Genomic DNA, 12,826 nt, shown 5'->3' on the forward strand with positions numbered 1-12,826 from the left:
CAGAGAGAGGGGGAACAACATGCAGCAAACAGCCACCCGTTACAGGACTCGAACCGGGCCGGCCGCAGAGAGGACTGTAGCCTCTGCAGTCACAAAGGCCACCCGCTCAAGCCACTGAGCTGAACGGCACCCCAGTCAGTATTTGGATTTCTGACGGGTGATGGCCTATAGCTGGTTACCATAGCTACAGACGAGTGTGCTCGGTCTAGTTGTGGTCAGCATAGAATAACTGTTCTCAGGTCAGTTAGGATATGCATGCATTACTGCACATGTGCAGATGTGTGGAAACTGTGCTTACTTCAACAATGGTCCTTTCTCAGATAGTGGTGCGTTAGTCCTGATTTTAGTCTGGTGTGTTAAGACTTAATTTATTCAGTTTAAATATTTAAGCAATATATCACGACAGGCCGTGGTATCTCATTATACCACGGCTAAGGGTCGTTCTTCAGCCCAACGCAAATAAGACGGTTACCAATAATGGCAATATGAAAGTATGCAATCAATTTAATGTAGTTTTTATTCAACCAGAAATACATTATCCAATAAAATAGCCCCACTGTCAAATAAACAGTCCCATCTCGCCGGACGTTAGCTCCAAGTTAGCTCTGCATGCAATCAGATTGCTGGATTTCTCCTTTCCGTTTGTACCATGTAATATAATTCTTAGCATTTTGATGAAGTTTTGCAGTTACCATATTTATTTGCTTCCAATGCAGTAAACCTGAAGATGTCCAGGCAGAGGAAAGCAAGATGTAGGAGAGAGACCCTGGGCTTAGGAGGAAAGACAGGAAGCACACAATGAAATTGTGTCTTTTAGTGTGGATGGTTTATCAAACAACTTAATCACACATGATTTTCTGGTTGTGGGGTGGAGGTCTTTCTCTGTGAAAGTCACTGCACACCAATGATGTAAAACCTGGTTTTTAAAACAATCATGAGGTCAGGGGTAAACATTATCTTTCTTCATTTATTTTATTGTTTCTTGACTACAATGATATAATACATTGTATTAAGCCTGAAGCTTCTCATATTATGACAATGGTTTCCAAGCTGTAGGTCAGACAGTGGGTCACAGGATGATAAATAATAGAGGAAGACAAAACATAACGGCAGTGGATAATGTTTGATTGATTAGTCTTTATTTCAAACATATTAAAAAAGTCCCATATTTAAGTCATAAACAAAGAATGCTTGAAAAGGAGCAGGAGGAAGCCAATGTTTGTTTATAATTTCTGGTCTTCCTTAATCTTGGCTTTAATTTCTTGTGAAATGCTGCAGGTCTCCTCGGTCACAACTGTTGACATTACTGTCTGGTTCAAGTGTTTGGAGCTCACAGACTAACCGCGAAAAGTACAGGTTCAGTTCAATGGTTTATGTCCTGCACAAACCTTTGTGGTAATATTTGGCTTTTTGGTGTTTATGACACATTGTGCACTGTAACATACATTTAAAAAACTAAACATCTCTAGAAAAGGTGGGTGTTTTTGTTACTTTTAGATACAATGCTTATATCACTAATTCTCTGCTTTACTGGAATGTTAATTGAAGATCTGAAAGGATTGTCATTGCCCTTAACCCTGTAACTTTAACTTTGACGTTCAGTTGCAGTGATAGTCCCAGAAACAGTTCTTGTCTTCTGAAAAGCAAAGGCGAATATCACACTTGCTGCATTGTGTGTTGGTGTACCCTTTACTGCAATGTCTGCAACGTCCTCTCTTTGTCTTCTTTGGGAAATGTCCAATTTGGTCCTTGCATACATCCACTGGGGGGTGTACACGTGCTCTCTTGGGCGGGGCACCGTTTCCACTCCCGTCACCTGAGGATGGTCTCTTCTGAGCAGTCAAAGGACCTGCTGTCACTGGGCTGGGGAAAGATGCTGTGCCCACCTGATGAGAAGAGAATCAATATATTAATTAATATCCATGTCAAAAATACATTAGGATACAATTCAAAGATATTACCAACATTTAAAAGGTTTAAAAAATGACAAATGTAATGTAAAGTAAATTCTTACCATAATGAGAGAAGACGCTAGCTGTGCCTGGAACTGTCTCAGGTTCAGTATCTCCTCCTTTGACATTTTGAGAGCTTGGCAATCCCGCTTGTAGAGGAGCCAGGCGTTGACCACGGCGAGGGTGATGGTGTGCCAGAAGACGTGCATGTACCAGCGGTAGGATTTCAGGGGCATCTTGTATTTGGCTGTAAGCGAGTCCAGCAAAGCTGCACCTCCTATGTGTTTGTTGTAGATATCCAGAATGTAAGGCCTTTCAACTGTAATGGTTTTGGTGGCTTTATCCCAGTGTTCAACCACCTCCACAGTTTCTGGTCCAGCGAAGGATGACACAAGTGTGACCACACTCTTGCCATACAATCTGACAGCACAGATGTTGTGGTTCCCCTCCACTCTGTAGTCAAGGCATCCTAAACCCTTCTTCTTGAAGCTTGCCTCCCCTTCAAGGCCACAGGTGGGTAGGTGTTTCTGCCTGGCTGTTCCCACATAATAGATTCCACAGTCAAGAAGCTTCTCTACCAATGGAACGGAGGTGAAGTAGTCATCTGCATAGATCTTGTAGTTCAGACCTTCTGGAAGTGTGGAGGCAAGCTTCATCACAACATCCCCTGCAAATCCAAGCTCAGATTTGACTGGTTTTCTTTTGTTGCTCCCTTGAGACACATCAAAGTCAAACATCATGCCAGAGATTCCAGTTCTCACCCATATTTTGAACCCCCATGGGCGCGGCTTGCCATGCATATATTGCTTGATTCCGCTGAGTCTCCCCTTGAAAGGAATCAGGATCTCATCCACAGAGTTGTGCTCTTCTGGTACCACCTGCAGACAGTTCTCTCTGAATGAATCGAGCCATGGTCTGAGTTTCCAGAGTTTGTCCTTCTTTTCAGTCTCTGACACAGTCAAGTTGTTTACGAAATGTAATGTCCTGGACAGAGCCTGGAATCTGTTGCGTGACATCACATCAGCAACAGGGGGGTGCCGTGTGTCCGTCTCCCAATACATACCGGTTCCAGGCATTTGTACGAGGCCCATCTTCAGGTACATGCCCAGAATTTTCTCAATTTCCTTTGGATTAGTGTTTACAGATGTCCGATTCCTTTCAATGCTGTACTCATTTGTGTTTGTTGTCAGAGCTTGAATCATTTCTTTGGACACAAACTTCCGGAAGTATTCCAGTGGTGTGCGGGGGGAAATTACATCTTCTGTGAGAGCTGGACCATGAAAATCAGTATTTGGACTGATAAAATCTTTTTTTTCCCATCGATACCTGTCATGGAGCATGGTGTGTTCCATTAGTTCAGACTTCGCTGTTTGCACGGCCATGTCCACACTGGTCGGGCTATCAGTGAGTTGTTGGTTTTCTGCTTCTGACTTAATATCCACACTGGCCGTGCAATAAGTGAGTTGTTGATTTTCTTGTCCACAGGCATCATCTGACTCCTCATCGCTTACATCAGTGTCATCTAAGTCCACATCGCTCTCTCCATCGTGGACAAAAGCAATCACATCCTGCACATCGTATCGAGGATCTCTCCTTGCTGGTGGCATTTCTGAAATGGAAAAAAGAACAAAAAAACAATTAAAACAAATGTATACAAAGCACAAAAGCTCATTAGATTCTAGATAACCTGCACAAAAAGAAGGGGCTGTAGCAAAACCAATTCCAATAGAAAGTGTTTACATTCCACTAAAATAGCCTGTTCACACTATACTGTCTGGCCAACCTATTACCAGTGCCCTTATGGTACAGGAGGAGGCTGAAAAAATAAGTGTTGAGAAGACTCTCCACCATGTGAAGGAGGTAGTGATAACCGTGTTAAGCAGGTATGTGCTTTCCAGAATGGTGTTGTAAACATTCATTAAAATACTGTAAATGGTCCAGAACAGTTGCTATGAACTTTACTTGACATAATAAATAGCTATAGCTAATAACTCTGGTGGTGTGGTGTGTTACAGCTAAATCTAGTTATCTAAAGTATTGGAAAACAATAACTATATTCATATACTATCCTGATTAATTGATTAGTTGCTTTTATTAAAGTGCCCTCACTCAAATTTGGTCATGTACAAGTATTTCTTGTCATGCTTCATTGTCTATACATTATGTTGAGCTGTACTGTCTTTCTAAGATACAATTAGTGTTTGTTCAGATAATTGTACTATTGTTTTCCATACTTTAGCCAACTAGCCAAAGTTCTGATTGCATGCAGACTCATTATGTGCATGTAATCTTGTCCAAACTTAACTTATTCCACACTATTCCACTACTTTGTTGTATATTGTATATCGTTTAGTAGTGGTGTTATTAAGAGCTTGTGTGTTTATGTACATCAACGGGGCTAGTTGACAAAATATCCGCGCGCAGATAGTGGGCCGGTCTGGACCAAAAAGTCCAGGGCCAAATTTCTGTCCCAGTCCACCCCTGGGTTACGGTGACAGACATCCTATACCGGCTGAGCTGAGGAAGCCGCCCCGAGGCTGCAGAGCAGGAGCTAATAGTCGGGGAGCCACAGGCTCAAAAATGGGTTGAACCTGACATCGTCCGTTATACTTTTTATTTGTGTTTTTTCTGGTAACTTTGACACTAAGGAACAATAATTGAGGGGTCTGCTCTGCCGGAAATATCGCGAAAAAAAATTGTGGCCATTTCACTGTATGCACCCTTTATTTTTCGACAGGAAATTGTAAAAAATGATTTTTTTCTTCAAATCCTCAGTAGCCTGGGTAGGCTGTCAATGAATGCATTTCAGATACACAGAACACATGTGGTGACAACATCCACTGAAAAAATAACTCTTAAAACACATTTCTACATGATTTTGTATCAATTTTATGGAAAAAAATTAGGCGTTTTCTCACTTTTTCCCAATATTTTCATCTTTACTTCATTGGCAATCAACTATGGGTCCAGGTTATGACATCAGTCAATGTGTCATCATTTTCAGCAAACAGTATACTCATTCCAGTGAAAAAATTATAAAAATCCAACCAAAATCATTGGTTCTATGATAATTTCACTACTAGCTGGCGATCAACAGGCTCAGAGCCTCAATAGAATTTTAGGCTAGGCCTACTCTCGAAATTCCAAAAGACAAACTGGATGTTTAGCATCATGGTACACTCACAAACACCAGCTTAGTATTTGAATGAGTTTGAAACAACCAACAGTTACCAGTGTTTCTAGTTTAGCTGTTAATTGAAATTCAACTCCCGTGGGAAACCCCCTAAATAAAGTAGTTGGGGTACGTGTAACCAGACTTTCAAAAATTCCGAAATTTTTAATTTGGCCCTAAGTAACTTGTGAGGGGTCAAACTAGGGGTTTTTCACGATTCTGAGTTGATTGCAAGCATTAGCTTTTCATCCAAAACACTCCTTGGTGTAAAAAAAAAACAGCCACACCCACTTTTCCTGTTCATCGGAAAGGAACAACCCCCTCCCCCCACCAATAGAATGTATTAGAAGTTATTCCTTAGCATGACACAGGTTGTCTGTCACATATCACTACTAAATACTCAATATAATATAACTTATATTCTACCCTTTCTTCTTTGTAGGACATTATACAGACCCTCCAGGATTTTGCAATGTCGCAAAATTTATTAAAATATTACAATAGGCTAAATGTAATTTATTACATTCGGGAGCAAAAGTGGAACGAAAAGTGAACGAAAGAGAAAAGACACTGGACATGCACCGGATTTCGCATACCAGCAAAAACTGAAACAAGTTTGCTAGAAATGAAGAGAGGACAAGCACAAAAAACACACAGTGCTGTCAGGTACCAGCTTTTGTTGTGGGGTGTATACATCTTTGCATCAACTAATAGAGTGCTAAAGATTTTGTAATCTAAGTAATATTATTAACCTTACTTTAATGTTATGAGTTAAAAACTCATAACATGTGTGCTGATGTATGTTGAGCACTGTACAGATATCTCCAGAACCCTCAACCTCAACCCTCAAGTTTGTGTTTGTCCTGTTTGGAAAACAAATTTGATTGGTCGTTATTGAGCGGGCGGGATATTCAATGTTTGGGGCGAGACCGAGCTCGGTGTGTGTGTGTTGTCTCAGACGTTTGATTGACGGATAATGGATCCAATATCAGTGGCTGATGAATTGTGAGCAGCGTGACGCATAATCCTTGCGTCTGCGTTATCCAATGCGGAAAAAAACTACCACACTTTAATCCCAGATTTACTCAAAAATAGAATTTTGCACAAAGTGTGAGTAAGGGAGGATCAGAAAGTGGAATAGATTTAGTGATGAGGAAAGTCACTGTCAGCTACACATCTTGCAGGCACTACACAAACTTTATTTTGTAATGTAAACAGTGACATGCCAGGTAGAACAACTGTAAAACACCTGGGGCTGGCAATCCAGTAAAGAGCAACATTGACTCCTGACATATGAGCAGCACGCATGTCCAGAACAGGAATATGATTTTGAACAGCTAGCATACAATCTTCTCAATAAAAATAAAATATGAATATAATGAATGAAAATAATATTAACTACGTTCTTTCATTAATGATGCCTTCAAGCAAAATGAGAATATCAGATATGATAAAGCTGGTGAAACCTTATTGTGATTCCAGAAAAAGATATTATTATTAAAATAAGGTGATGTTACAATGGTGTTAAAAATAAACAATAACACAGATGCACCGTGCCGTGTCACAGCCTCTCGCCGCGAAATGTGATGGTCTCTGGGCCAAAGCAGGTCAGGAACACCGGCCCCACCGGTGGTCGCGGTCCTTCTGTGGTACGGGTCGGTGGTGCCGGCCTGCTTTGGCCCAGAGACCATCACATTTTACCGCGGGAGGACACTGTGTTGCTCGAGATGAAGACCGGGCAGGACTGTCGGCTGAGAGCTTACTGTTTCGGCTCCGAGCTGCTGGAGCAGTGGCGTGCACAGACTTTTTGAAAGGCAGGGGCGAAAAGGAAAAAAAAGGGCACATATTAGCGCATCCTCACCACTGAAGAAGGCACTTTAGCACACGTTTTGGCTCCTAGAGGGCACTTTAGCACACGTTTTGGCTCCTAGAGGGTACTTTAGCACACGTTTTGCCCCCTATGAGGGCACTTTAGCACACGTTTTGGCTTCCATGAGGGCACTTTAGCACACGTTTTGGCTCCTAGAGGGTACTTTAGCACACGTTTTGCCCCCCATGAGGGCACTTTAGCACACGTTTTGCCCCCCATGAGGGCACTTTAGCACACGTTTTGCCCCCCATGAGGGCACTTTAGCACGCGTTTTGGCTCCCAAGAGGACACTTCAGCACACGTTTTGGCTCCTAGAGGGCACTTTAGCACCCGTTTTGGCTCCTAGAGGGCACTTAAGTGTGCGTTTTTGGCTCCCAAGAGGGCACTTTAGCACACGTTTTGGCTCCTAGAGGGCACTTTAGCACCCGTTTTGGCTCCTAGAGGGCACTTAAGTGTGCGTTTTTGGCTCCCAAGAGGGCACTTAAGCACACGTTTTGCACACATCCTCTCTAAGACCATGCATAGGCCTTAGCCATAGCTAGATAGCTATTGGGCAGTCAGCGAGCATTTAAGAAAATGAAATGATCATCAGATGCAGTTTGAGGTGTGTACCACATACATAGAGTTGGCTAATGAGCCATGATATTTACTGTTAGCCAACTAACAATTAAGCTAAGTTGACAATAGGTTTCTTATGCATGTTATCAATGTAGTGGCATGAAAAACGTCAAGTTCTTCAAAAAAGATGTAGATAATATTAATGTATCAGACGTAAAAAGTTGTATATTGTCAACCAACTAACTACCACTAAGCAACATTTAGGCCTATTTACCATGGCAAATAATAAAAAAAAAAGAAACCAATAAAGCAACTTTTTAATTTACATGTACAGTATACCCAGCAGTGAGAAGGGTATGTGTGTGTGCATTTCAGCTTTTACTGGTATGTGAAATCTGGTGTGCAGCCAGTGTTTTTTTTCTCTCTCACACTCCCAATCCGCATAATAGCTTAATATATGAAAACAATAATTAAAAATTATTATTAATTAAAAAAAAAAAATCACATAGCTATTGACAACATCATTAATTCCTGTGACCATAACTAGCCACAGTGGTCTATGATAGCAAATTTGCAGAGAGGTTGTGGTGATAAATTGCGTGGCGGATGAGAATACATGAGGACTGGTTGAATTTGCGTTAATAGTTGCAATTAAAACATTGTAAAATCCTGGAGGGTCCTACCAAGAAAAAGGGGTGGAATATAAGTTATATTATATTGAGTATTTAGTAGTGATATGTGACAGACAACCTGTGTCATGCTACGGAATAACTTCTAATACATTCTATTGGTGGGGGGAGGGGGTTGTTCCTTTCCGATGAACAGGAAAAGTGGGTGTGGCTGTTTTTTTTTACACCAAGGAGTGTTTTGGATGAAAAGCTAATGCTTGCAATCAACTCAGAATCGTGAAAAACCCCTAGTTTGACCCCTCACAAGTTACTTAAGGCCAAATTAAAAATTTCGGAATTTTTGAAAGTCTGGTTACACGTACCCCAACTACTTTATTTAGGGAGTTTCCCACGGGAGTTGAATTTCAATTAACAGCTAAACTAGAAACACTGGTAACTGTTGGTTGTTTCAAACTCATTCAAATACTAAGCTGGTGTTTGTGAGTGTACCATGATGCTAAACATCCAGTTTGTCTTTTGGAATTTCGAGAGTAGGCCTAGCCTAAAATTCTATTGAGGCTCTGAGCCTGTTGATCGCCAGCTAGTAGTGAAATTATCATAGAACCAATGATTTTGGTTGGATTTTTATAATTTTTTCACTGGAATGAGTATACTGTTTGCTGAAAATGATGACACATTGACTGATGTCATAACCTGGACCCATAGTTGATTGCCAATGAAGTAAAGATGAAAATATTGGGAAAAAGTGAGAAAACGCCTAATTTTTTTCCATAAAATTGATACAAAATCATGTAGAAATGTGTTTTAAGAGTTATTTTTTCAGTGGATGTTGTCACCACATGTGTTCTGTGTATCTGAAATGCATTCATTGACAGCCTACCCAGGCTACTGAGGATTTGAAGAAAAAAATCATTTTTTACAATTTCCTGTCGAAAAATAAAGGGTGCATACAGTGAAATGGCCACAATTTTTTTTCGCGATATTTCCGGCAGAGCAGACCCCTCAATTATTGTTCCTTAGTGTCAAAGTTACCAGAAAAAACACAAATAAAAAGTATAACGGACGATGTCAGGTTCAACCCATTTCCTTGAGCTTTTGAGCCTGTGGCTCCCCGACTATAAGCTAAATTAAGTTAAGCTAACGGCTAGGAGGTGGAGGTATCCTTTCCTGCCTATAATCCTTATTGGAAACGTAAACTCGCTCGCTACTCAACAAGTGTGACGAGCTGCTGACACTGACGAGGAACCAGAGACTCTGCAGGGAGTGTAGTTTCATTTTGCTTCACCGAGACGTGGCTGAATGACACCGTGCCTGACTCATGTGTGAACTTACCCAACTCCTCCATTGCTCGTGCGGACAGTCAGGGAAGCCAACGCGACCGGGTAAGAGCAGAGGTAGAGGATTATTCTATCTATCCTGTTCGTAAACAATAGATTGTGTCGTCCTGGGCATATTACGGTGAAGGAGATCTGCTGTCAGGATACTGAACTTCTGGCAGTCCCACGAAAGTTCTCGCACATCGTCGCCATTATTGTTTACACCCCACCGCGGGCAGCAGCGGAAGTGGCGTCATCCATGACGCTGTCGCTAGGATACAGACCCAGCAGCACCCTAACCTTTTCATTGCGGAGGATTTTTAACAATATTACGCTTTCCTCTCACCTGACTGGTTTTGTTCAGTGTGTGGATGAGGGAAAATAAGACACTCGACCTGTTTTATGGGAATGCCAAGGGGGCCTACGCCATTCAGAGATCCTTTGTCCCCAGTGCAATAACTGTTCAACTTGATAGGCTAGTGTGGCTGTTGTTACTTAGCCTAGATCTGTTAGGCCTACTTGTCTTTTAAATTTCCATTGAATAACAACGATTCTAACTTGGCTATTTTGACTACCATACTCAGCCAATGTTGTAACAGTAGGCTACAACAATTATAAAACAAACTCTAAATACAATTTGGTGGATGTCTATCACGATGACTAGCCTACACATTACACACTGCCTTAAAATAAAATAAAAAATACTATATATTCAAGGCATTTTACTTACTTCAATCTGATGAATCCAGTCCAATAAATCAGAGTGATGTTGCTTGACCAAAGATTTGGAGGTTGTGTGACTTCTTGAGGGTGGGCCGTATATGTAGGTGGGCCCATACACAAATAGGCTACGATCCAATAGCATTGAGAGACTGAACAATAGGACCTAATGGTTATGTTAATGTGGTTGAACAAAGGAGAAAAAAAGTTGTATTTCTGCAACTGTGGGTCTTACTGGGTTAATAATGTACCACAGCTGGAGCTCCTTGACTTTCATCTAGAAAGCTATGTTGTCTTGAGAGGTGATTGGTAACCTACAACTGCATCTGCCTTGTTGCTCACAGAAATTTGAGCACTACTGCATGCATCTTATAGGCCTAGTTGAAAACAAGGTTGAAATAGTTCCTGGTCTTCATCTTATAGGCCTACACATATCCAGCTGTGCATGATGTAGGATTGCCTTTAATAATAATAATAATAATAATAATAATCATAATTTTATTTATAGCCTATAGCACTTTTCAAAGTGCTTTACAGATAAAACACCAAAGAAAAGAGAACAAAAGAGGAAGGAAAAACCCCATGCAAACCCCCCTCCCTCTAAGGTCACAACCCACAATCATTCAAAAATCCAGTCAGTGGCACTGTGCCCACAAAGACAGTAAACAAATTCATAGGCTATAGCTACAAAAGTAAAATACAAATGAATTTATAAATAAATACAAATGCTCTTGCGGGGCACATAACATGTTAAAATAATAAAACAAGATCGGGAAATAGTTAAAAATACGCTATCCTATAAAAGTTGGTTTAGTATTAATTTTATTGATGAAAAAAGTAAGACATTTTTCAGTCAGCTGGAGATGAAGCAGCTACAGTTGTTTGTGGAGGATTAACCAGGTTATTAATAGTATTGAACAGAGCACGCAACTTGCAATCAGATTGGTAGAGATGAGCTGTGAAAAATATTGGCTTTGAGCTTCTTTTACTTTGTAGAGTTGTAATGGGTATCTTAATGACACCCAATGTATTCTTTACTCTTCATACTTGCTGCTTATGCTTTGCTCTTAACAAATAAAATCTCTTGAACCCCACTCAAATACTGCCCCCTGTACCTGTGTATCTTCTAGTTTAGTGCAGAGCTTCAGCATTCATCAGCATGACTCGTATGACTAACTGAAGATAACAACCAGGATGGAACAAATTGATCGTGCCATTTCCAATCAGCTGATAATTTACTGAGAGCTTCCTTCAATTATTTTTGCCATATGGCTCTGACTGTGGTGGGTAGGCTATAGGGTTTCAAGACAACAACTGCAATTTAATATATAGGCTAGTCAATAAAGTTTTTCTGACTGAAGAGGCAACTGCATAAAGGATACATATTATGCCCCCTTTCCACAGATTAAAATACCCTAACGATCAAACATCACAGCTCTTTTCATCCGCTCAAAACAGCCCTGTTCAGAACGGCTGGTTTCAGTCCCTGTCCCTTTAAATGCAAACGGCCAATGCTCACCCCGCCCGGTCCCCTGTAACGGCCACTACTGACAGGTAGACCTATTATGCAAATTTGAAAACTAATGACATTGTTGTATGACAACTGAGGGAATAACTCGTAAAACTACATGGATTTCAACCTCAAGAGCCTGCAAATTACAGCCAAATATAGGCTATGTTAAAGGGACAACGAGGAGTTTTGGAAAAGCGAAGCGTTTTCACACTACATTTATGAGCCTCCGCGCGCACCGTAAAATTCTTTTGACCGGCGCAAGACGGACTCATGTTTTCATTCATCAAGAATTAAAGTCAGAGGTTCAAAGAGGTTCACATACCACCGTAGTTCCGACCATAAACGGCGATTCAGCTGCGTTATTCTCATGACTCGTTGCGAAACCGAAAGTAAAAAACGCTGGTCGGCTCGACCAGCATTTCCACCACCACTAATAATAACAAAATAACGATAGAGACAGAACGATATATTTATCGAAAATGGGCCCATTAACAAGTGTGGGTAGCGGAGATTCATCCACATTAACGTGAGACTTTTTATAACCGAATAGAAACTCCTCGTTGTCCCTTTAAAGAGGCTTCAAAAAGTGATATTGTCCCCTCTAATACTGTGTAGTGCTGTTGACAGGTCAATCAGGACATCTACTGTGACATTGAGGCAACCAGACCGCAGAAACATTTGAACAAAAAGGTAACTTGTAAGTTTTGCTTTTCTTAATGTGTTGTTTTTCCTGAAGCTGCCAGTGGACTACACCCTTTACCGTGGTATGGGTGACATTTGGGTGGAGAAACACATCCATCTTTGCCACTACATGCAAAGAAAAGCACACACACTTCAAGTCAGTGCGGTTTCTCACAATCGCAGGAAGACTCCTTAGTGCTCTGCCCCTCTCAGTGGTGAACAACTTGAGCAGACATTTCCTCATATGATAGCAGAGCTCCACTCCGCAGTTCGTCTTGTTAGCAGATGTCCCGAGCAGTCGGCTCCACAAACAAGCTACCTCTTTCCCTTTTCTCCAATTAACAGAAGCGAGCTATGTAAACTGTTGAACATTCCAGCAGCACTTGCTGAATGACAAACTTCACTGGGGGGGGGA

General features: G+C 41.2%; 1 protein-coding gene across 1 annotated transcript; it reads right to left on the reverse strand.

The window, feature by feature from the left end:
• Positions 1-1,243: 1,243 nt before the first annotated feature.
• On the reverse strand, positions 1,244-9,734 carry LOC311004944 (piggyBac transposable element-derived protein 3-like). The gene is made up of 3 exons (XM_083997182.1): positions 9,514-9,734; positions 2,015-3,561; positions 1,244-1,886 (listed from the first exon to the last, which is right to left on the reverse strand). Exons 1-3 carry the CDS (start codon positions 9,524-9,526, stop codon positions 1,599-1,601), a joined length of 1,848 nt encoding a protein of 615 aa, XP_083853308.1. The 5' UTR covers positions 9,527-9,734; the 3' UTR covers positions 1,244-1,598.
• Between the last annotated feature and the right edge of the window lie 3,092 nt (positions 9,735-12,826).

Source organism: Trachurus trachurus (assembly GCF_905171665.1).
Source record: "Trachurus trachurus genome assembly, chromosome: 21".
Taxonomy (NCBI): Eukaryota; Metazoa; Chordata; class Actinopteri; order Carangiformes; family Carangidae; genus Trachurus; species Trachurus trachurus.